This window comes from Psammomys obesus, unplaced genomic scaffold (genome assembly GCF_907164565.1).
Source record: "Psammomys obesus unplaced genomic scaffold, mPsaObe1.curated_primary_1811, whole genome shotgun sequence".
Classification (NCBI taxonomy): Eukaryota; Metazoa; Chordata; class Mammalia; order Rodentia; family Muridae; genus Psammomys; species Psammomys obesus.
This window is the reverse complement of record NW_026596085.1, coordinates 8,789,694-8,815,790: the sequence shown is the minus strand read 5'-3', so window position 1 is coordinate 8,815,790 and position 26,097 is coordinate 8,789,694. Positions and strand designations below refer to the sequence as shown.

The 26,097-nt window shown below is 39.3% G+C and overlaps 1 protein-coding gene across 1 annotated transcript in view; it reads left to right on the top strand.

Moving 5' to 3' along the window:
* Positions 1-26,097, top strand: part of LOC129690980 (mucin-19-like) — a 78,049-nt gene that overhangs the window by 25,667 nt on the left and 26,285 nt on the right. The window contains exons 4-26 of the mRNA XM_055626815.1: positions 1,326-1,376; positions 2,363-2,422; positions 3,055-3,283; positions 3,831-3,945; positions 4,733-4,793; positions 4,989-5,086; positions 6,433-6,646; positions 7,314-7,436; positions 7,806-7,929; positions 9,371-9,506; positions 11,687-11,779; positions 12,973-13,057; positions 13,158-13,295; positions 14,289-14,438; positions 16,998-17,092; positions 17,587-17,713; positions 19,609-19,855; positions 21,098-21,150; positions 21,795-21,895; positions 22,621-22,772; positions 23,090-23,228; positions 25,222-25,326; positions 25,420-25,614. Coding sequence (XP_055482790.1) covers positions 1,326-1,376; positions 2,363-2,422; positions 3,055-3,283; positions 3,831-3,945; positions 4,733-4,793; positions 4,989-5,086; positions 6,433-6,646; positions 7,314-7,436; positions 7,806-7,929; positions 9,371-9,506; positions 11,687-11,779; positions 12,973-13,057; positions 13,158-13,295; positions 14,289-14,438; positions 16,998-17,092; positions 17,587-17,713; positions 19,609-19,855; positions 21,098-21,150; positions 21,795-21,895; positions 22,621-22,772; positions 23,090-23,228; positions 25,222-25,326; positions 25,420-25,614 — 2,891 coding nt within the window. The remainder of the gene's footprint in view (positions 1-1,325; positions 1,377-2,362; positions 2,423-3,054; positions 3,284-3,830; positions 3,946-4,732; positions 4,794-4,988; positions 5,087-6,432; positions 6,647-7,313; positions 7,437-7,805; positions 7,930-9,370; positions 9,507-11,686; positions 11,780-12,972; positions 13,058-13,157; positions 13,296-14,288; positions 14,439-16,997; positions 17,093-17,586; positions 17,714-19,608; positions 19,856-21,097; positions 21,151-21,794; positions 21,896-22,620; positions 22,773-23,089; positions 23,229-25,221; positions 25,327-25,419; positions 25,615-26,097) is intronic.

Below are 26,097 nucleotides of genomic sequence, written 5' to 3'. Positions count from 1 at the left end.
GAATTCTCTGTTTAGCTCTGCTCCCCATTTTTTAATTGGATTACTTGGTTTGTTGCTTTTCAGCTTCTTTAGTTCTCTGTATATACTGGATATTAGCCCTCTGTCAGATAAAGGGTTGGTGAAGATTCTTTCCCAATCTGTGGGCAGTTGTTTTGTTTTGATGACGGTGTCCTTTGCTTTACAGAAGCTTTTCAGTTTCATGAGGTCCCATTTATTGATTGTTGCTCTTAAAGCTTGTGCTGTTGGAGTTCTGTTCAGGAAGTTGTCTCCTGTGCCAATGAGTTCTAGGCTGTTCCCCACTTTTTCTTCTAACAGATTTAGCGTATCTGGTTTTATGTTGAGGTCTTTGATCCACTTAGACTTTAGTTTTGTGCAGGGTGATAAATGTGGATCTATTTTCATTTTTCTGCATGTAGACATCCAATTAGACCAGCACCATCTGTTGAAGATGCTATCTTTTTTCCATTGAATGGTTTTGGCTGCTTTGTCAAAAATCGAGTATTCATAGGTACATGGGTTTATTTCTGGGTCTTCTATTCGGTTGGCCTGGCACATTTTCAAAAGTGGAAATGTATTTATGAGCTGCCTGCCTGAAACAAAACTAAAGGCCATAATATATGTATGAAGAAGAAGAAGATGAAGAAGAAGAAGAAGAAGAAGAAGAAGAAGAAGAAGAAGAAGAAGAAGGTCCTCATATAACATTATAGGACAAAGAACTTTCTAAGATGGCATAGATGCCATAAGAGTGACTAGTTTCCCCCGGAGGGACTCCCTTGGAGAAAACTAAGTTTTTCATTGCAACTGATTATCAGTTGGAGATAGCTTCTGGGTTAGAGATGGGGCATGTGTCCACTTCTCCTTTTGGTTCTGACCCTAGGTTTCTTGATAGTAAAGGCTTCACTCATCTAATTGGTGTCTTTCATATTCCCAGTTCCTATGGCCAGGAATTCTTTGTTCAGTTGCTATCTTGGATTGATACCCAGATATTTCAAATATAATACAGCTCTTGGTGGAAGCGATTTTCACTGAAATTGAAATAAGATATTTTATCCCTATATGCACAAAAATGTGTTCTCTCTATTAACAAATTCTAAAATGATGTATCTGGAATAAATTAACTCTAATGTGACATGTTTTTGTTTGTTTGTTTGTTTTTCTTTTTCTTTCTTTTTTTTTTCTTCAGTGGAAATTGAGTTGATAACTTGTATTTTCTTGTATACAGCTTCTTGCGGTCCAAGCATGAGGATTGCTGAACTTGTATCCATGGTTTTTCCATCATATTTTAAAAACTGCAATTTACTGAGTCTGATTTTGTGTTAAAACAGGTGCCACAAGTTCATCAGGGTACAGTACATCTGGACCACCCAGTACTCCAGGTAATTTGATTTGTGACTTATGCAAATATAAGTTTGAAATGTTCTGTTGGTTACTCATTTACTGGGAAATTATATCACTGTGTCACTGTGTTAACAATATTGAGCCTGTTAGCACTTCCTGAGTAAACGGTTTAGGGGACCAATCAGGTGTTTAAATAAATTTCATGACTAAGAGACAAATAATGTTTTATGGGAATTTTAATAAAGCATAACACCACTTCTCCTTTATCATTTTAGGCAAAATTATAAAGTATTCTAAATAAATTAGGAATATTATTTATGTCCGTACAATCCAAGTAAAGCTAATCCATGGTAAAGAGAGTGGTTAAACAATACATAAGCAGACAATAACATCATTGTGAAAAGTATTTAAAATTTTCCTGAAATACTTACTTTTGTTATGGTTGACATTCTGGAATTTTAATCCTGACTCTGAGATTTCAAATCAAGTTACTTATTTGCAATACACAAGAGGATTTGAAATTTCAAGGTATCCATATTCTTCTTTGATCTAGGAAGATTTTATTTTCCATGAGCATATGTAATTGCACTATTAGATAATAGTTTGGTAGACTAAACTGCACTTTTGGCTTGCTTGTTTGTGGCTTCTAATAAATATTTGCTTATAATATTTTATTTCTGCAAGCAGACTAGATAGCTGTATAATATATGGGTCATGTTAGTGCTTGTGCATGATGGCAATGAATTGTCCCTTAAGGATTTCAAGCCATGCAATGCCTGACTGGGCCCAGAAATGAAACTGGATTTCCAAGATAAATCATGAATATGAATTTGGCAAATCCCAGTTCTCAAGAGCAATTTTACACCTTCAGGTTAAAAAACAAACAAACAAACAAACAAACAAACAAAACGTACCTTAGTGGACAACATTTAACCTTCCACTTAAAAATCCCATATCCTTTTAAGTACATGTTGAATCAATGTATGTCTAAACTTAAATATTATCTGTATTTTGTGTTGAATAGAAAAAGGCTCCCATGTTCCAGAAGCGACTCCCACATACTCAGAAGCAAACGAAGTTGTTGGTAAGGAAACACAATTCAGTGTGCATTCTTATGTTTAGACCTAACCCAGTACCTCACAGAGGTCACAAAGTAACTAAAACCTACAACTAATTAAAAACAAACAAACAAACAAACAAACAATCTCTCCTTCAACTGTTTGTCTGACCAATGCAAGTTTGAATGACACCACACTTACGTTGTTTGCTTCAAATGCACACAAATGCAACACACACATACATGTTTATACTTAAAAATTGTAATCTAATTTTTATACTCGTTTGATACAAATGGTACCACATTCACACGGGATAAAAAATCTCTTTACTAGAAGCAAAATAATCAAGCAAATATCAACTGCCTTATTTTCCTTTCCTCCCTTCCCCATCTTGGACACAATATACTTTCCTCCCCCAAGGAAAAATAGATATTTTGATTAGAATTGTGTTTCAGCCAGAACCGATCATTTCAGGCTTAGAGTGGAAACCTGTTACTGCTTTGCTTTCAGGTTCGTAGTAGTGAGAGGACAAAAACACAAACACTCAGTGGCTGGGCACAATTGACCCTTATTATGATGTCTTGGTACATAAATATACAAAGGCGCTAGAAGGTGAGCTTATTGTGTCCACACTGTGAATGTCTTCTCTGCTGTGTAGGGGAAACGGCTACGTGGAGTGACGGCATCTACAGAGCTCTCAACGGCCGCATCTTTTCCTTCAAGTCTTCCTGTACCTACACCTTCTGTCGTGATTATGCTGAATCTGGAGGAGACTTCCATATTGAGATCAGAAGGAGCAAGAATGGTGATATTGAAGAAATAAAAGCTCGGATTGATGATGTTGGTGTCTCCATTTTGCATGGTTTAGTTTTTGTCAATGAAGAAAGGTAAATGACACAATGCCCTGTCTAAGAATTACAGAATAGTTTGGACTATGAGCCAAAACCAAGCGGACCGAAAAGCCACGTAAGATGTGGATGTCTGTGGCAAGGTAGAACACAGCCAGTGGCTCTGTGGCAGTATGATTCTGTCTCTAGATGTAGTGTAAAACGTAGATTCCATGAAACAATACCAGAACATTGTAATTTTCGTTGTTGTATTGAATGCTAAAGACAGATTTGAAGCTTCACAAATTAAAAACCAAAGAGATCAAAACTCCTAGCTCATTATTTTTCAGAAATAACAACTCAGAGTTCAAAGGTTCAGACTGTTTTGATTGTTTTCTAGGATATGAAACTGAGGCGTGATTGATACTCTACTTGTAAATATTTCAAAGTTTTTTATCGTTTCTTTTTCTGACACCAAACCAACACTCTACCTGTTTGTTTTTCCAAAACACCAAGACCATGTACAGTGCTTATCTCCCCTCAGCCCTTATGACAGTAGCGTTAGTTTCATCGCTTGCAAACACTTCTTTTTTTTATACTTTTTCAGGGTTCAGATACCATACAGCAACAAGATGATTCACATTAAAAAACAAGGTTATCACAATGTTCTGAACACCCGTAGAGGGATCTTGTCTTTAAGATGGAGCACGAAAGCCCTCTCAGTAAGTCGCCCAGGGATTTTCTTTGAACGTTTCGGGATTTGGTCTTTGGGTTGTCATCGTAAGAATAAACACATAAGGAAAGGATAAAGTAGGATTTGTAGAGAAATCTTTACATGCACACTGTGCTGAGCATTATCTCTCTGAGAGCCCAAGTACTACAATATGCAGCCCTCTTAGCAGGCCCATGATGGGGCAGAAGAATATGCAGGCAAAGAAAAGCAAAGGTGTTTTATGGGATTCCTGAGTGTACAAACCAGTGGGGTTCTGCATCTATGCCCGTTTCTTGTGCCTCTTCTTAGACCCTTTTTGTTTTTATTTGTTTGTTTTGTCTTATTGCAATGTGTTAGTTTTTGTTTCAACATTATACTATATTATACTCTACTATCCTAACCTGTACTATACTATAATATATTTTACTATACTATTTCCTTAGAAGTCTGTTTGTTTGCTAATGAGAGAGAGAAAGAGTGTGAATCCAGGTGGGAAGGGAGGTGGGGAGGAAACGGGAGGAATAGAGGGAGAGAAAATGGTAATCAGAATATATTATGTGAAAAAAAAAATACTTCCAATAAAAGAGAAAAGAATGTGCTTGAGGACACAATAAGCAGTAAAGTCAGACTTGCCCCAAGTTTCGAGCCACAGTTTGTTTAAGAAAGGCACCCTTCCTCCAACTGATCAGTGCACACAGGATTGCCCAGGGGGAGACCCAGCCCTTGAGTTCAGTTGAAAATTGTTCTGAGATATTTTCAGTATCTTACGAAAATACCAATGTTATTTGTTTTTAAAGCTCATCCTTCATAACCAATATACAACCTGTGGTCTTTGTGGCAACTTCAACAGCACACCAGGTGAGACTGGACAGACTGTTCCCAAGAAAATTACTTTCTGAATGAACATTTTAGAATCTCACATTTAGGTAAATTTACTAACAATTTGCATCTGGTTAAAAATTGAGAAACTGTTAGAATAAAAAAAAAATATATATATATATATATATATGATATAGCTTACGAATATTTTGAAATAATGCTTTGGTTTTTCAGGTGAAGATATTAATAAACACATTGCCAATAGCAAAATTTCCAATGACTGTCCCACGGCTCTGAGTGAGGACAATGAAGTTTGCGAGGATGGAGTCCAGGTAGGAAATCAGGTTTCACTTTGTTTGGTAGCCATCCAGTGGCTTTACTTTTTACTTAACTAGTGATTAATGATATTGCATACTTTCTCTCACTCACATTAGCACTCTTGTTTCTTTTTTCCAGAAATGTCTATTCATGGTCTAATTGGGTTGTTTTTGCATTATTGGGTTATACGAGCTCTTAATAAACTTTGTAATCAGTCCTTTATCAGATCATGACTTGCAAAGATTTTCCTGATCTCTGTTCCCATTTAAAATTTTGTTTTAAAATATGCATTTTTTTTCTGTGCATAAAGATGCATGTGACAAATTTACTAGTTTTTGCCTTAGTGGCCTGAGCTTTTAGTCTGGTATCTAAGTGGTCACTCTAAGCCAATGGTTAGGAGTGTTTTCTTCCCTTGATCTTAGAGTTTTATATTTTCAGATTTTACGCTTATGTTTTTCACCCAATTTGACTTGATTTCCATTTCTGGTGTGAGATCAGGACTCAGTTTCTTCGTTGTGTGTGTGGCAATCCTGTTTTCCAAGCACCCTTTGTTCAGTTTTCTACTCTCCCACAATGTTGTTTTGGCCCTTAGTCAGAAATCAGTTGGGCATATGAGTTAGATTTAACCCTGAGACTTTCTTTTTTTATTTTTACTTTTTTTCACAATTTATTTATTATATATCTGGATTGAAGCCCTCTCCCTCAACTACTCTGAGCCCCACCCTCCCTCCCCTTTCCCCCCATCCCTTTCTCCTAGTCTACTGAAAGGGGAAGTTCTCGTCCCCTGCCATCAGCCCATTGCTTGTTAAATCTCCTCAGGACTGCCTGGATCCTCATCCTTTGTGGCCTGGCAAGACTACATTGCCAGGCGCAAGTGATCAAAGAACAGATGACCAAGTTCATGTCAGAAACAGCCCCTGCTCCCCTTACCTGGGAACCCACAAAATGTCTAAATTTCAATGTATTCCAACTACCACATGGTGTTTTCTGTGATAAAAAATATGTTTTTACAGAAATGAAAAAAATCTTCTGTTTCATAGCTGTGTAGTTTATGCTAATCTCAGCCAGGAAAAGTGGTAACATCCCCCCAAAAAGGTAAAAATAAGAAAATGAGATTTTTTTTTTCCATAAATTGCCCTCTGTGGATTTTCTCCTATTTCTCAATGGTTATTTTTAAGAACATAGACAGGATTGTTATTCTGTATAACTTTTGAAAAATAAAGGTCAGGGACATTTCCAACAGCATGTTCTGGTAAGGAGATAGTGAGCCACTCAGGCTGCAAATGCTCTGGAAATTTAAACATTTTCGTGGCACAACAACATATTTTGTGTTTTAACGAAACGTGCTTTGTTTCGGCAGTATTGTGACAAAATTATTGGAACTTACTTTGAAAACTGTGAGAAGGTTTCCCCGTTATCCAGCGAGTACAAAAAGGTGTGCGTTGACGAATACTGTCGAACTGGAGGCGGCAAGAACAGGACATGCGACACTTACTCGGAACTGGCCCGCCTCTGTGCCTATGATGGTCCCGGTGTCTTTGAACGCTGGCGAGAGGATTCTGGTGTGGTTTGTGGTAGGTGATTTTTTTTTCTTTTTCTTAACAGCTGTAGGTTTTGAACAAATGCCTTCTTAAGGAACTCTCTAAGTTAAGGTATATCAATCTTCTTGAATGATTCTAAGGCCCGGAAAAGGAGTCGCCAATAAGAAAGTCTTATCTCTAGTATGTGTTCATGAGGAGCTTGAGGCTCATTTTGTGATGCAAGATGCCTTGTTCCAGAATTTTGTGTTAAGGTCTTAAATTAGTATAGTCATCAGCAAAATGTAAGGGGAGGGCGGGGAATGTAAATCTTACAAAAGTAACTGGGCATTTTTAATAGTCTACTCTTAAAGCACTATTTTATCTTAAAAGATTAGTAAAATGTAAATACGAGCATCACACAAAAATCAGTACAACTTACACTTTGAAGCTTGGGTTAATCTTTATGGAGCCAAACACCAAATTCAATATGGGATGAGATTAAATGATGGCACTTATCTTCCCTCTACATTAAAAGCTACTTAGTGAAATAATGCTGGAGAAATTGGCATCCTTTAGTTCTGTGGAGGGTTCAGAAAGATTGATTTGGATCTTGAAAAGCAGAATCAATGAATCCCATTTGAAAGGATTATTAGAGAACTGTATATTTGCTCTGTTCATTTCCCTCTAATTTACAAGTATACATATTTCTGTATACCTCCAGCAAAACAACAATGCCCAGGGAAGCAAATCTACAAAGAATGTGGGCCTTCGAATCCTCCAACCTGCTCAAATGTGGCTCCCTTCCAAGACAGTGAATGCGTGAGCGGCTGCACCTGCCCAGAAGGTAATATTCACACCGGTGCAACAAATCTGGACAAAGCATGGCAAGCTGTGGCTCCAAAAGGCTAATGGGGGAATGTCAGACGCTTTTAAAGCTAAAGTATGTTTTTATTTCTGAGTATTGAGCATTCCCATTCTCCACAGACTACATGGAGCTGGGTGGGTCCTGTCTCTAAGGGGCAGTAACTCTGGCTCACAAGATTTTTATCTACATTCTCGCCAGCCAAAATGAAAAGTAATCATTTACCCAAGAAGTTACCATTTCAGGGCACTCTAACACTTGCTTTAGAACTAATTGAGGAGTGGCTACAGTTGGGAAAGAATTCACAGATGGTCATATAATTTCGAAACTGCATCTATATGTGTATTCTAGGTTACCTGTTGGACGATATTAGAGACAAAGAAAAGTGTGTGTTAAAGGAAAAATGTCCCTGTGAATCTAACGGAAAAGTGTATGAGCCAGGAGAAGTCCGGGAAGGCCCCTGTGGCTCTGAATGGTATGTGTGTGCTTTTCAACTACATTTTATGGACGTTAAGATAATAGCAAAGTTTTCATTCGTGTGTTAAATTATTTAAATTTTATTCAGCAGAAATGATGCCTTTTAGGATATAACAGAGCTTGGTGTGTGTGTGTGGTGGTGGTGAGGGTGAGACTAGCAAGCAAGTGAGCAAACAAACAAACAAATCAGTTTGTCCATATTTTTAAATTCCTGGCTCATTACTCTTACAGATTCAGGGCAATAAATCTGTTTCTCAGGAATTCTCAGAAATTAAAAATAAATAATAAATTCTCATCAAATTTAAAATTATGATGGTTTTGAACATACATCTACTAATCTTCACACTCTAGTATTTAGATAAGTAAACTTGTGTTTAAAGCATAAATACACTAAGCAGCGCATTGCTCACGAAGAACTGCAAGAGTATTCAAACATTTAGAAACGTATTTTTAAGCTAATGTCTCCCGGAAGGGAAGAGCCCCTCAAGGAATGGCGTGGACTTCTCCTTGAAGGATGGCTTTGCACTGGGAACCTGTCGGATCTTGAGAAACCATGCAGGGGCTCACGCAAAGCGCGAGCTTTATATATAAACTCGTTAGCAAGCACTTTGTTGTCTCTCCTGTCTTCTCCATCACATTATGCTTTAACCACGTTGCGTTTGTTTACAGCCATGTAGGTATCCACCGTCCACCGTAGGTAGCCTGACATCTTAACCTGAGTGTGGACGTGTGGGGATTTTTATTTCTTTCTGACATTTGGTAACCTTACCTCACTTCATATTATTATAGATTCTAAGGCCCTCCATTTTCTTGCAAATTTGGTGGGTATGTCTCTCTTCAGAGATGAACCGTATTCCATATATGGGCCAGATTGTTATTATCTATTGATCTGCTGATGGGCAACTAGGTTGGTTCTACTCTCATGCTATGCTGACTAGAACAGCAAGGAACATGGGAAGCCAGCATGCATATCGCAGGGAGCGGCGTTCCCCAGATCTGTGTCCAGGAGTGCGATAGCTGTGTTGTAGGGTAGTTCTGGTTTTGATGTTTTGAGGAGTAGCATCTTCTTAAGCCTCACCATCTCTGTGCCTCTGTAGGACATGGCACAGTGCAAGTTCACAGCGTAGTTTGTAACCAGTTGCCTTCATGCTGACAAAGCAGCACATAAACAAAACTTTACAAGCTTTTATGTATGTTTGATTCATCAAGTTGTTATATTTAGTAAAACAAAAAAAAAAAAACACAAACCTGAAGTAGTATAAAATATAATGATCTCAACACCTATGAGACATTTCATCAGGGCTGGTTGTTTCTGGGTGGGAGATGATCTCCCATGGGAGTGTTTGCTCCCATGTTGGCTTTGAATGTGACGTTCTAATGTTGAAGTGTTTGTTCGGCGTACAGAGGGTTCACCTTTGACTCGCCTTTGCATTCAACAGCACATGCCAAGAAGCTAAGTGGTCTTGTACTGAAGCACTGTGCCCTGGCAGATGTAAAGTGGAAGGGAGCTTATTCACCACTTTCGATGACAATAAATTTAGCCACCCTGGAGACTGTCACTTCTTGGCTGTCCATGTAAGTACTTATGTAAGACAGCTGTGAAAACTGAGCACATTTTCAACTAACTTAAAGCACAATTCGTATTGTGTTATTTACTTTTGGTAATTTTATGCATGTATACAATGTATTTAGAGAATATTTATTTCTCTCCCCCCCCCGATCACCAACCCCTAAATCAGCTTCATTTGCTCCTTCCCCTCTTTCTCCTTCTCCTCTTCTTTTTTAATAGCCAACTGAGTCCAACTACTGCTGCCATTATGCACATGGATATTGAGTAATCCACTGGCGCATGAGCAGTTTAGTGGGGACTGTGCCCATAACGAAAACTGGCTCCTTCTCTCTCAGCATCTACCAGCTTCCAATAACTCCCTAACTGAGAGCAGGACCCCATGTCTATAGTGGAATGGTGACAGCTTGATATTGCCTGGGTCTTGTACACACAGCCATGGTTGCTTTGTGTAGGTCAGTGAAATGATTCTGACACACCCAGAAGACATTAGTTTGTACCAGACCTTCACAACGTCTGTATTTTATAATTTTTACTGTTTTTCTTCCCACTCCTCTGTGATGTTCCTTGAGCCTTCTTGTGGGAGAGTTGTGATATGAATGTTTCATTGAGAGATAATAATTAAGTAGTCGCCTTTTGTTCTTTTACCAGTTTGGATCTCTGTGTTGACTACTGCACAAACAGACTTCTTCATGGAGAGGTGAAAGCTGGGTGTAAAGATAGACACTTGGAAAAATGTTTGATTCTGCTCTTAATTACAATAGTAGCCAGTTCTCCCCAGGGTGTATAATCTTCCCAGCCCAGGTTCTTGGTGAGGGTTAGAGTAGCCGGCATGAGTTAACCTCCTGTGGAGCAACCCTTAAATCCAGTGAGGAACATGTAAGTTGCCCCCATAACATTCATGCACCAACAGACATTCCTTGCCTGGCTGATGGCAACTCACAACTGTGTAAGACTGTGGCTGATTTCGCTCTTTAAACAGTTTGCATACTTTCTTCTGACACTAGGAAAGCTAGATGGCAGTGAGGGAGTAGCTTTTATATTGAGTTACTCTGCAAAGAAATAAGCAAACAGCCTTTACATCATTAACTATACATTTTAGTGTCTTTTTCTGTCATAAATTGACATCGGTATTAACATCTATTAATATACCTATATCTATTACACCATGTACACTGTGGAAATTTCTAGCTGAAATAAAATTCAACAAGTATCTTAATTTACTAACAACCCGCCTAAGTACACAGGAGAGTCACTGTGCTTGTCCATGCATGTTCCACAGTGCTTCACATAATCTGGTCCTTCATGTGCTAGAAGCATCTTCTTCTTTCTTTACTCTTCCCTGAAATTTATTCTCAGTCTTTATTATACAGTGCATCTCTACTGTATGATTGCTGCTGCTGACTCTTCTTAATACTAAGTAATATGAATTCTAAAAGGGCAGCTCCATTTCATAGCTCCTGCCTTCAGCGGACATGAGAAAATTGAACTTGTGAGTGGCAAAGAGAGAGGCAGATTAATATTGGGCAGTTCCCAAAGTGTAATTTCTACTACTGAAGATCTGTGTTCCAAAAACAAACAAACAAACAAACAAACAAACAAACAAACAAACAAAGTCTCTTTTCTTTCTTTTTATATTCCTTTCCTTTACTCTGTGATGACTTGGGATGGGGGAAGAGAAAAAGAAACCCACTGAAGCATATGGAATGTGTGCTGATTGGAATCAGAGACTCAGAGACCTTCATGTCAAAGCTAGAAGTCTCATGATGCTTCACATCAACATTTATAGCTTTCCAACTTAAAAACCTCTTGCATTGTGTCTATGCAGAATCTACAGACTACTCAGGGATTCAAAAGCCATTTGAAGTATAATATTCCCAACAAAGCACCACAATTATGTTGTATGCAAGAGTGAAAACAAAAGAAAAAATATTGCAATAAAATGTCAATCAGTTACTGTATAGAGCATAAATTCCACATAATATCCAGAGCATTTCTAAAGTGTTTATCTGCTCCTGTGTGTTTACTAAGGGGTGAGGAGAGAAAGGGGACTGAGGGGGGGCATTGATGGGGTTTCTAGATTCTGAGCAGATTGAATGGAGAAACTGCTGATTTAAGGGCATTGTTAAGAAATAACATAGCCATAATATATGAGAAAACTCTTGAACAAAAACCAATTGTTTTACAGAATGAAGATATCTCTATTAGTGTTGAGCTTCATGAGTGTGGAGATGGTCAAACAGGTTCATGCTTAAAGAGTGTTATGTTTCTCCTTAATTCTGTAAGTATTGACCTTCCTAAGATTTAGACAGTAAAATCAGATCAATGATTTCACAAACTAAAATCTGGAGAGGGCTGAGGAGTTGATTTGCTGAATAGAAGAGCTTGATACAAATGCTGTGAATCTGAAGTCCAATGTCAAGGACGTTGGAATAGCTGGGCATCATTACATATGGACATAAGCTCAGGCCTCTGGGTCAGAGGAAGAAGGATCATGGGGCTTGCTGACCGTCTGGCTTTGCCAAAACAGTGAGATCCAGGTTCAGCAAGAGACCCTGTCTCATTGAGATAAGTCAGGGAGTGAGAAAGCAAGATGTCCCATGCCCTGCTCTGGCTTCTTCAGAAAAGTGCACAGGCCCATTCACTGGCCCCTCACCATAGACACACACATGAACATTTAAAAAAAATGTTTAAAGAAGAAATCATAGTTTGGGAACTGGAAAAATGACTCAGCTGATAGGTGTTCTGGACTTTATTCCTACTTTTCATGTGAGGAAAAAAGAAGGTTCAGCCTGGTTGCAAAACAGGGGAGGGAAAGATAGAGTAGAGCCTGGGGGCTTGCTGATCAGCCAATCTTGACAAATTGGCAAGCTCCAGATGCAATGAAAGACTGTGTCTCAAGAAAACAAGGTATGTAGAAATTTAGGAAGACACCTGGTACAAGTCTGTAACCTCCACAGAGACAGACAGACAGACACACACACACACACACACACACACGCACGCACGCACGCACGCACAAAAAGAGTCTAAATTTATAAAAATTATGAGTTTTCCATGTAAGTTAAATGTATGGATAAGATTCCAGGAAAACAATTGTATTTCATAAGAGTTGGATAGAGCCAAGATTCTGAAATCTATCCATGATGAGCATAAATACACAAATGTGTGGGAATGGCAGGTCAACCATGGGTGTTCATTACATATTTGCTCGCTTTTAAAGGATGTGCTCCAGCCAGGATGCTGGTACTTACAAATGGTTACCATTTTGGTTTCCTCTTCCTTGTCTGTAAATTGGAGATGAGGGTTCTTTTCCAGGGTTGATATGAGAAGCATGAAGCATGGTGGAAGAAAGACTTTATCAATATTCATAAATAAATCTTACAGAATTCAATATGTTTTAGTGGCATAATAATTCATTTTCATGTAGCATATTAAAGCAATTCTGGGCTAACAGAGTGTTTTATATATTAGTCTACTTCAGGTAACAGATTTGTGTTCAATAGTGACGGGACAGTCACGAAGGATGGAGTTACAATTAAAGGTTATTACTATTCAGGTATGGTTAACAACAGCATTTAAAATCTCATATAAGGCGCATTTATTTACTCGGTTTCTAAAGCTGGCATGCTAATTTTACGGTATTAATTATTCAATAGATGATGTGCAGATCTTCAATGCATCTTCTTTATATATACAAGCTGAAATATTATCTCATCTTAAGATGCAAATTCAAATTGCTCCTGTGATGCAGCTGTATGTGTCCATTGCTCCCGACACGTTCACAGACACTGTAGGTAAGTCCTCCAAATACGTCTATCTCCAAGGATCAACAGGATTCAGTTAATATAGCAATGTAACATCAGAAAAATATCTCCTACATCCTAAGACACTGGACTTCTGCTGAACCTCTCAGCCAAAGGAAATATTTGGCCTTGAGATCACTTACGACGTGAGTCTGCTATCCTGCTGTGGCCCCAGCCCGTTTATTTCTCTCGGGTTTAAGAGAACAATGCAAAACTCAACCTCTGTTCATCACAGAATCAGTGCCAAAGGGATGTTCAAAGCTCATGCCTTTAGATTTTTTGAATTAAGACTTTTATTTGGGGGCTAGGGAAATGTCCTGGTGGTTTAGGACACTTGTTGCTCTTGCAGAGGACCCAGGTTCAATTCCCAGCACCCATATGATACCTCACAACTGTCAACTCCACTTCCAGAGGATTTGCTGCTCTCTCTTCGACTTCCACTGCTACCAGGCATTCCTGTGGTGCATTTACATGCATGCAGGCAATCCGCTCGTGCATATAAAACAAACAAACAATTTTTTGTAAATGAACATATGCTTTCATCATAAAAGTGAGCTCCTCTATACAGTTGTAGAGGTTGAACAAATAAATTGCAAGTCCCACAAACGGATGAATGCATACATAGTACAAGCTTTATGATACACCTTTACTTTGAAAGGTAATGTGTTTACATGTAGACAAAAAAAACCCACAACTTAAGGATTGGACAGCTCCTACACATAGTCTTATGGGGATCCATCTCTCTAAAGTCTCCATGGAAAACAACAAAAATATCACTTATGGTACATGGGTTTCTGTGTTCTGGAATTTCTGTGAAAGACCAATGAATGAAGACTGAAGCATTATAAGATTTTACTTAACGTGTGCCAATATTAACCAAACACATTTCAAGTATTTTTTTTTTACAGCATTTTCAATAGAGCAGCCAACAGGATGAGTCGGTGAAAACACTAACCTTTGCTCTGTGCCACTAACATCATGTAGGTCTTTGTGGTTCCTACAACAATAAGGCAGAAGATGATTTCATGTCAAGTCAGAAGATTCTGGAGAGGACAGCTCAGGCATTTGCTAACTCCTGGGAGATGATGCCTTGCCCCAAGGGAAGCCCATCTTCCTGTGTCAGCATCGAAACAGGTGATAGCAATGGAGAGTGATACTGTGTTGTTAATATGTGTTGCTGATGTTGACCCTTGCAGACATGCTGATAGTCATATGAACACAATTGACCCATTTGCCTCTACCTAGTCTTCTGGTTTGAGTGTGTGTCTAGAAAACCCATTTTTTCCACTGGTAACTCCTCTCTGTTTTATTTTTGTATACCCACCCTTTCTTACATAATTACAGAGTAATAGGGTTAGGGGGGTTAGAAATTATTCACTCTATTCATTTTCCTTCCTTTATTTTAATGGTGAAAGTTATCATTGGTTTTCATTGATGCATATTGAAACTGCTTGGACCCTTGGTGGGTTCCACCAGTCCCAACACAGTTCTTACTTCAACCTGGCAAACGCATGACTCCTGTTTTAGCCTATGAAAGGCTTTCGTTAATACCAGTTCTGTTAATTCCTACATAAACTCACAGAGGACATGATGAGGTCATCATCTACATTGATATGGATGTAGATGACAGAGGGCACAGGCTGTGAACTTCCTTGGGGTCACAGATGATGCTACAAACCAAGCACTTGAAAACCAGGCACTCTGAGGGTCGTCCCATGGTTGTGGCAGTTTTCATGACTGCTCCATGTCAGTATTTGTGAAAATGAGAAGTACAATGAAAGCAAGCTTACAATTTGTTAGTGTGTTAACCAGTTGTATCCAAATGATTTTATATAGTTATATATAATTGTATATACAGATATAACTATGCATAATAATATGTGTGTATATGTATTTGAAACAAAGTCTGATCCTTTTATAATATTATTTTAAATTACTAAAGCTGTCCCAAATAAAAATATCATCTACTAATTTTGAATTGAGAATTAGTTACAGGAAGTAGTGTTGTAATTTCTATTTTTCAAGCTATTTAGTTTGAGATTATTGCAGTGAAAGGGTTGTGACATTACACAAAAAGTGTGCATTTCTTATAAGGGATAGAGTTAATTTATGTTCAGCAGAAAAGAGGCCAGTACTTTGTAGTAGTATGTAAAATAGATCTGATTTCGGTATATTGTATTTGAATTAACAACAACAGAATTTCAAATGAACTTTGAGAAGATATTTTTATTTTTTTATTACAATTTATTTACTTTGTATGCAGGCATAGCCCCCTCCCTCATCTGCTCCTGGTCCCACCTTCCCTGCCTCTGCCTTCCCATTCCCCTCCCCTTCTCCACTGATAGGGGAGGTCCTCCTCCCTTGCTATCTGTCCTTAGCTTATCAGATCTCATCAGGACTGCTTGGATCCTCTTTTTCTATAGCCTAGTAAGGTCATCCCACTAGGGGGAGTTGATCAAAGAGCAGGCAACTGAGTTCATTCCAGAGACTGCCCCTGCTCTCCTTACTAGAGGACCCCCATGGAGACTGAGCTGCCCATGGGCTACATCTGAGCCCTGAGTTTAGGCCCTCTCCATGCATGGTCCTTGGTTGATTCATCAGTCTCTGCAGGTCCCCCTGGGCCAAGATATTTTGGCTCTGTTGGTCTCCTTGTGGAGTTCCTGCCTCCTCCAGGTCTTTCATGGATATTAGCCATATAATATAGGATAAACATTCTAAAACCTATATCCTAAAAAAGCTAAACAACAAGGAGGACCCTAGGGAAGGTGCTTAATCCTCATTCAGAAGGGCAAACAGGATAGACATCAGAAGTGGGAGAAGACAGGGAATAGGATAGCAGTCTACCACAGAAGGCCTCTGAAAGACTCTACCCAGCAGGGTATCGAAGCAGATACTGAGACTCACAACCAAACTTTGGGCAGAGTGCAGGGACTCTTATGGAAAAAGGGGAAGATAGAAAGACCTGGAGGGGACAGAAGCTCCACAAGGAGACCAACAGAGCCAAAAAAATCTGGGCTCATGGGGGCCTGCAGAGACTATGAATCAACCAAGGGCCATGCCTGGAGCGGACCTAGAGAAGATATTATTAGTAGTAATTTTTTCAGAAGAAGTGTAGTGACAGTTTGTTGATGATTTGCCAGAATATTAGTCATAGTTGTTTTCCCTGTCTCTTTCATGAGATCAGACTCCTTTGTACTTAAAATCATTATTGAAGGCATTTCCTGCAACCTGCCTTTTTATGGATTTTATTTTCTGAACGCAGTATGGGGGTAGATATTTATAAATAAACGAATATCGGTTAGAACCTTTTCAAAAAATGAAATAAGTGCATTCGGTTTGTTGGGCCTACATCGATGTGGCGTGGGCGTGGCGCAGAAGCTGTGGCAGGTGAGCCATTGAGACGTAGTGTGCCACATTCAGTTTTCATGCTCTCCGCAGCAGCTGCATTTCAGAGGCGTGTTAGCTAGATTAACAGAAAGTGCCAGTAGTAACGAGGATTCTACTTTTGAGTGTGCCGTGTTTGCACTGTCATTTTAAACATAGTGACATCAAATTTGATCCTTCTCAGCAATCTGCTTTTGTAAGCAAAATTCTGCCTGAAGGCGGACTTTTATGAAATATACAGCTTTGCTTTAAATTAAAGAAACCTTGATGTTGCTGAGTCTAACTCTGGATGCTTTCACTTCCTTGCAGAGAAGTTCGCGGAGAACAACTGTGGGATTCTTCTCAGCTCAAGTGGGCCTTTTGCTGCTTGTCATCAAACTGTCAACCCCAAGTTCTATTATGAGGTATGTGATTTTTTTTCCAGCACTAACAGTCTTTATTAGAAACATTTTGGGGATTTTTGACAAAGGCATGCACATTCTAACCACTTTCAAATTACTACTATTGTCAATAGTTTAATGTGTATGCTTAAAATTAGCATCGGAGTCTAATAATTTACTTAAGCATTAGTTAAACTAACTTTGTAAATATAACATTGGAAAACAACCCCAAATGATAAAGGGCTTGAATAAGTTTTCCTTTATATTTTTCCTAAGTGGATGAATACTTAATTAGCTATTTGGAATATTTTAAAACATTTCTAAATGTCACCAAGTACAATTTGATTCTGGGGTCAGGAATGCCTGGGTACATATTCAACTCAGGCTGCCTGCTCTTCTGAATAACTCTAGAATGTTATATATATATAACATTCTAATATATATAATATATATTATATATTATATATTAATATGTATAATATATTATATATATAATATGCTTGTTTCTCTTTTGAAAGGAATGCAAAAAGTACACGTGCTCTTGTGAGAACAGCAAAGACTGCCTATGTACAATTTTAGGGAACTACGTGAAAGCGTGTGCTGAGAAGGAAACATACCTCATGGGCTGGAGAGATGGACTGTGCGGTGAGTATGAGGTCACTGCTGCAGGCCCCTCTGCTTCCTTCTCAGTTTCCTGCAGGCACCTGTGCTGGGCTGGGGAGACACATGTGTTTACAAACTTGTACCTGATTCTTTCAGAGGTTATTATTTTCCTTTTTTTTTTTTGAAGATCATTGGCAAATCTTGAATTCCAACGTTTTGGTTCATTCCTTTAACATGTTTATATTTTTAAGATGAAAGGTGTTTACAGGAATATGCTCAATTACTATATTCTGAAATTTACGTAATTTTTTATTTGTAAATTAAGAGCTCGAAGAATATACTAAGATATCGTATTCTCTGAATATGACTTTATAAAGATTTACCTTGAGAAAAGAGTATTAAAATCTCCAAACAAAACAAAACAAAACCCTCCAACAGGTCAGGTCAGGTGTGGAGGCTGGTGTCCATTTCCCAGCACTTGGAAAGGCTGAGGCAGGAGGGTTGCCGTGACTTTAAGGACAGCCTGGGCTTCATAGTGTGTTGCAGGTCAACCTGGGCTACATAGCAAAATCCTGCCTCACAAAACTGGAAAACAACAAAGCCTACGGATTTTAGAAGCCTTTACCCTTTAGACATACTCAGCATTTCACAGCCCACGTCTAACAAGCAATAGGGCCTGTTACATCCTCCCTGGGGCCTCCTCGAGCACAAAACTCCTCTGCCATCAGTTTAGCAAAGGGGAACATGCTTTCTTCACGTCTTGTTGAATGGTAGTGGCCTTCTTTGGTATTTCCCCTCTACTCTTTTTAATCTATATTCTATGGGGAAAAAAAAATCAGATCCTCTTTAGAGTAAAATCACATAAAACTGGATTGCCTAAAACACGTCAGTTGTTTCTCCTAGTTTAAAGGGTCCCATAACCACAGGTAATGTCCCTGGACCTGGAGCTTCCACAGCTTAGTGTACAGTTTGGGAGAAAGATGCTGTCTTTAGGGCTGGGCTCTTGTCCTGGTGTAGAATTACCCTTCTCTGTCTGGGCTTCAGTCTCCCTCTTTTTTTTTTTAATTTTTTATTAATTACACTTTATTCATTTTGTATCCCCCCATAAGCTCCTCCCTCCTCCCCTCCCGATCCCACCCTCCCGCCCCTTTCTGTATGCATGCCACTCCCCAAGTCCACTGATAGGGGAGGTTCTCCTCTCCTTTCTGATCTTAGTCTATCAGTTCTCATCAAAATTGGCTGCATTGTCCTCTACCGTGGCCTGGTAAGGCTGCTCCCCCCTCAGGGGGAGGTGATCAATGAGCAGGCCAATCAGATTATGTCAGAGGCAGTCCCTCTTCCCATTACTATGTAACCCACTTGGACACTGAACTGCCATGGGCTACATCTGTGCAGGAGTTCTAGGTTATCTCCACGAATAGTCCTTGGTTGGAGTATGAGTCTCTGGGAAGTTCCCTGTGTTCAAATTATCTTGTTCTGTTGCTCTGCTTGTGGAGTTCCCATCCCCTCCAGCTCTTACTATTTCCCACTTCTTACATAAAATTCCATTCACTCTGCCCATCAGTTGGCCATCAGGCTCGGCATCTGCTTTGACAGTCTCCCTCTTAATTGACCCTTTCATTCTCTCCCCACAGTACAGATCCTAGCTGTGCACGGAGACCGTGTGCATCTTGCCTTTTCATGGCACATGCCTCCGTTGTCTTTAAACAAGAACATACATCACATGGGGGCCGTGTGTATTGCCTCTCCTGCCAGTGGGCGTTGTCTGAAACACTGACTGAAAAGAAAAACTAAAAAATAAATCAATGAGTAAAGAGTTTTTTTCCACCTTCTTTAATTGTGAATAATCCACCATGTTCTGTATAAACGCCAGTGAAAAGGGAGTTCTCTTCCCTAAGGGACACACAGTAACTGCTGATCTTGTCTCTTCCCCACAGAGGTGTCTTGCCCAAGTGGCCTTGTTTTCGACTACAAAGTGAAAACCTGCAACAGATCCTGTCGCTCTCTGTCAGAACGAGACAGGAGCTGTGATGTGGAAGACATTCCAGTTGATGGGTGCACTTGCCCTGATGGAATGTACCAGAATAGTGAAGGAAACTGTGTTCAGAAATCTGAGTGTGACTGCGCTGTTAATGATGACATTGTGCAAGCCGGAAAATCTATCCTTATTGATGACAATAAATGGTATGTAAGAGATTATCTAGATGCTCTTTATGACGCCCACAGGAGATTACACACATGACTGTTGGGATGTTGAGAAGGAAATGTGCTCTCTTCAGAGAAATATTAACCTGCCAGCATGAATCTCCATGCTGGCAGATCTACTGTATTTTTTCACTTTTCATTTTCATGGTTGGCCCTTTTTTATTCTGGCGGATCCACTGTACTATAGAGACCATACACGGTTTGCCCTACTCTGGTTTAAATATCAGGACAAATGTATTCTGGCAGCTTTTATAAACAGGCAATGCAAAATGATTTTACACAGATAATAAACTACTGTCTTAGGATGTAGCATTCTGTGAATACTTGTTACATGTCTAGGGCTTGTACTGATTGCTAGAATTACAAAACAAAGCAGCCGTTGGCCATGAAATAGCAGCTGCAGTCTGAGGAGCTGGGGGAAGCTTCCCAGAGGAGGCTGGAATTTTGATTCTCTTAAGAACTGGTTACTTTTTCCAGACAAAACTGTCAGAATGTTATAGCTAATGCTTAAAAAATATTGGGCACAGTGGCTATTGTATGTAAGATTATGCTGGAAACAGAGACAGATATGGTTTAGATTCCAAGTTCATGGACATGTGGGTGGGGTGTGATGATAAACATTCTTTCCCTCTGCAGCTGTTGCAGAATAAAGTAACCATAGGCTAGCTCTCCACACTTATGGCATCTCCAGCAGGAGTGATCCAGACAATTATCAACACTACTGAGCTCGTTAACACTTCTTTCCTTGACTTTGGCTCCCTCTACACCTGTATCACGTTCCCACCTCTGTGGCCAGAAAGTCTAAAGTAAAGCACAATTTTGGTTGGGCCACTAGCCTTCTAGGAGAAATGACTGACAGTTGCTGAAAGAACAGAAAGACACTTGCAAGTCATTCAAAGCCAGGCAAGATCTGGCTCCAACTTATTTCTATTACTTTTCCCCACTGAGTATCATCCTTCTTCCACCAACAGAAGATTCTTGGGAGCCTTTGAAACACACCTTGTTCTTTGTGACATCAGTTTTTCATACTCTCAGCTAGATTTGAGCATGAAGTTCTCTTACATGCCGAGAACGTGCACATTCTTACAATACCTACAAGATTTTGCCTTATAATTTGGGAAATCTTATGCATGTTCTTGTAACTGAGTCACATTTGTCTAATTACCCTTAAACATTAATTTTTAAAAGCGATAAAAATGTCTGTTTTTCTTTTATTTCCAGTGTCTGTCAGGATGGTGTGCTTCTTTGCGAAACTCCCCTTGATTTAACCCTACGTAAGTCGTGTTATTGCTGTTGTTATTGTACTTGTTGTTTGATTTCTCAACCCTCCCATCATTTATTTCTGCTGTGATCCTCTTTTTCCTCACCTCTCTTCCTCTTATCTATTATCTGTCATCTATCTATCTATCTATCTATCTATCTATCTATCTGTCTGTCTGTCTGTCTGTCTATCTATCTATCTATCTATCATCTATGTATCTATTTATTTATCATCTATCTCACCATTTAGCTCTATCACTATATCTCTTCTATCTCTCTCTATCACTATCTCTTTCTTTCTATCTCGACCTAATTATTTTGATCTCTCTCATTATCTCTATTTCTACCTATCTCTGTATCTATCTCTTCCCATCTTTATCTTTATCTATCTATATCTATCTCCATTTCTCTATATATCTCACATCTCTATCTCTCTGTCTTTATATCTCTCTATATCTATCTCTACTTCTACCTGTCTTTCCAAACTCTCACCAGACACCCAAGGCTGGCCTTGACAGGACAGCAGTCCTTCTGCCTCAGCATCCCAGATGGATTTATATTTATGTGCCAGAACTCCACTTTTTACCTACGTGTTCAAAAAAATGGTCCAAAATAGACCAGGAGCTCTTGATTAACAACTCCATTTTCTATCTGGCAGAAAACTGTTCCAAAGGGGCTGAATATGTAGACTGCAAAGATCCCAAGGCACAGAGAAGGACTGAAAGGACATGTAGCACTCGGAACATACCTGATTTTGAGGTGAGTAACATGGCAACAGAGTGGAGCTTGCCTGTGTGTTTGTTTGTTTGTTTGTTTGTTTCCATTCATTCCCTTTGTATCCAAGCTGTAGCCCCCTCCCTCATCTCCTCCCAGGCCCACCCACTCTCCCTTTTCTCTCCCTATGCCCCTTCTCCTTACCTCCTTCATTCTTATCTAACACTAGCCTATCAGGCCTCATCAGGGCTGGCTGCATTGTCTTTCTCTGTGGCCTGGCAAGGCTGTACCTCCCAGGTGGAGGTGATCAAAGAGCCAGCCACTGAGTTCATGTCAGAAACAGCCCCTGTTTCCCTTACTAGGGAACCTACTTGGAAACTGAGCAGCCTACAGGCTTCCTCTGAGGAGGGAGTCTAGGTCTGGTCCATCGATGGTCCTTGGTTGATTCATCAGTCTCTGCAGGCCCCCCCCCCCCTGGGCCCAGGTTTTTATTTGTTTTCTTGTTTTTTTGTTTTTTTTGGCGCTGTTGGTCTCTTTGTGGAGGTCCTGTCTCCTCCAAGTGGAGCTTTTTAAAACTTTCCAAATGTAGGGTAGATAGACGCTATAATTTATAAGAAAGATAATTAGATCATTATTAGATGTGTGTGTATGGTATGTTCCACCTGTGAAATGTGGGTCGAAGATATACAGTGGCTGCACTGATGATTTTAACTTGATGCTGATGATGGGACACAACAACAGAAGGGTTGATTCTGTATGTTTCCTTATAGGGTGACTTGCCTTGCAAACGTGGGTGCTACTGTCCGGTGGGAATGGTCCGCAACTCTAAAGGGATATGTATTCCCCCTGATGACTGTCCCTGCTCTTTCGGTGACAGAGAATATGAACAAGGAAGTGTTACTTCTGTTGGCTGCAACGAGTGGTGTGTAATAAAGAATTCATAATTTATTAGTTTGGGGTATTTAGAAGTGGATAGTTTGCTGTTATTTTTCTTGGGAATGAAGAAGTCATACCCAGGGCTTTTTTGAAAGAATAATGGTCAACTTAAGTTGGCAAAAGTTATATTTATTTTTGTAAAACAAACTTTGTATAACACAACACATCGTGAACGTTAGACAATTAAATGAAGATACCTACCATATTTAAACCAAAGAAAACATTTTATGATTCTCTACAAATCAATAAAATATGTGAATCATGGCAACATAAGTACCATTCTTCCATTTTTTTTTCTTTTAGTACTTGCATAAAAGGGTCCTGGAACTGTACCCAAAATGAGTGTCAAACAACTTGTCACATCTATGGGGAAGGACATGTTAGAACCTTTGATGGAGAAAGTTACAGCTTCGATGGGCTCTGTCAGTATACATTCCTTGAGGTAATTATGTGTGTATTTTATGTTTCTCTGTTCCTCATAATTATTCTGTATGTGCTTATGAGTATAAGGGTTTATTTTCAAAGTGTGTTTTTTTATTTTTATTTTTACAGCTCTTGATATGTTTCTAGAAGGGAGAGTGTTTTCCAGTGTGAGGCTAGCTCTGCAGATCTGCTGACTGCTGGCATGGTCCCATTAGAAGTATTACTGTGGGCACGTTCCTTAAGTTCCCAGTGTCTAGGATTCTGCATCTATCACATGTACATGGAAACATCCCCTACTTGGGGCCAAATAGGAGCACACATTGTAGCCAACACTAAGCACTTAGTGGATGTTAGATCCTATTATTCAAGCCATAGCAGTAGTGATGGTGACTAGAATTTTACAAGTAATTCTTTGCCAAGCAAATGCACATAAGTTATTGTTGACAAATGGTTGCAATACCATAAAAGTATTGTTGCTGATCTAGTGCAGATGAAGACAGGGAGTCTTAAGTGGATTAAGCAGATTAAACTATTAGCTAGAGAATGTCATAGTCAAAGAATGAAATGTCAGAGTTTATGCTTTTTGGAGACAGCTTACTTCCTTGCTAAGTACCACCTAATGGAGTAAGTTTAGATTGTGTTCTTATTTGTTGACTCATTAAATTTTATATAAATATTAATAAATATTAAATTTTATATAATAAATAAATAAATAATAAATTTTATATAAATATTAAATTTTATGTTGACTATCAAATTTTATATAAATCACTGAAGAAAAAGAACCACCTGTAGTAATTTGTAGAACCCGAAAGCAAACCAATGATTCCTACATATGTTTAAATACTTGTATATCTAGACTAAAGTCTGGACATGTGTGGAAGTAATGGAATTAGGTTGAATCACCACAGGCTAGTCAGAGCAGACTCTGCAAACTACCTGGCCACACAAACAGCCAAGCTTCTGCATTTTAGGAATTCTTCGTCACGGTATATGATGTGTTGAACTGAAGGAATACTCAGTCGTAGATGTTGCAATTGAGGTCTATGTTCTTGACATTCATGAACTATTGTAATTTACTCTTTTTATTTTATTTTATTAATTACACTGTATTCACTTTGTATCCCTCCATAAGCCCCTTACTCCTTCCCTCCCGGTCCCACCCTCCCTCCCCTTTCTTCACACATGTCCCTCCCCAAGTCCACTGATAGGGGAGGTCCTCCTCTCCTTCCTTCTGATCTTAGTCTATCAGATCTCATCAGAAGTGGCTGTATTGTCATCTTCTGTGGCCTGGTAAGGCTGCTCCCCCCTCAGGGGGAGGTGATCAAAGAGCAGGCCAATCAGTTTATGTCAGAGGCAGTCCCTCTTCCCATTACTATGGAACCCTCTTGGACACTGAACTGCCATGGGCTACATCTGTGCAGGGGTTCTAGGTTATCTCCATGCCTGGTACTTGGTTGGAGTATGAGTTTCTGGGAAGACCCCTGTGTTCAAATTTTCTGCTTCTGTTGCTCTCCTTGTGGAGTTCCTGTCCTCTCCAGATCTTACTATTTCCCACTTCTTACATAAGATTCTATGCACTCTGCCCAGCAATTGGCCATAAGTCTCAGCATCTGCTTTGATAGTCTACAGGGCAGAGCCTTTCAGAGGCCCTCTGTGGCAGGTTCCTAGCTTGTTTCCTGTTTTCTTCTTCTGATGTCCATCCTCTTTGCCTTTCAGGATGGGGATTGAGCATTTTAGTCAGGGTCCTCTCCCTTGATTAGTTTCTTTAGATGTACAGATTTTAGTAGATTTATCCTATGTTATATGTCTATATGAGTGAGTATACACTGTGTGTGTCTTTCTGTTTCTGGGACAGCTCACTCAGGATGACCCTTTCCAGTTCCCACCATTTACCTGCAAATTTCCTGATTTCCTTATTTTTCATTGCTGAGTAATACTCCATTATGTAGATGTACCACAATTTCTAATTTCTGCACCCATACTTCAGTTGTATAATTTACTCTTAACAGGATTATTGTGGCCAAGAAAATGGCACCTTCCGTATTTTAACCGAGAGTGTCCCCTGCTGTGAAAACGGGCTTACCTGCTCCAGAAAAGTCATAGTGGCTTCCCAGGTATGGTATTACTCCTCTTCTCTTGGCTTTCCCCTCAGATTATGACCTTCTAACTGAAAGGGCTGTTTGTAAAATTTTCCTTTTCATATACAGGACCAGAATATCATCTTACAAGATGGTAAAGTGACAGCAGTTCAAACTGCCGACAGTACAGATTGTGAACGCAATGGAACCTCGTACTCCATCCACACTGTTGGCCTCTACCTGATTGTGAAACTTCAGAATGGAATAATTTTGATTTGGGACAAATACACAAAAGTATCTGTTATTCTGGACCCAAGCTGGCAGGTACACACATCTCCAATGAGCTGGAGAAACTGACATTTAAAGGCATGTCTTCATAGGCCAGTGGGGTGCTGATAGGGTCTCATTTACTGTGATCAACCTTCGACTTCTCTTTAGTTATTATTAAATATAATCAAATGACCAATTTGGTAAGAACATGAGTGCAGTCAATTGAGGAATTCTAGTCTAACTCTATCCACTTTCTGGAGATTATCACGTGACATAATTTTCAGGCAACTGTATGTTTTGAATGAAGTACATTTCTTCCATTAGATATTCTAAGAATGAGTATGTGCATGCATAATTACTTTAAAAATCACAAGCATAATTATTTGTCATTCTTAAAACATTTATTATACAAAGTATGATGGTACATGCCTTTAAGCCCCACACTCAAGAGGCAGAGGCAGGTGGATCTCTGTGAGTTTTGAGGCCACCCTGATCTACATAGTGCATTTCACGACAGTCAAGGCTGTTATAGAAAAA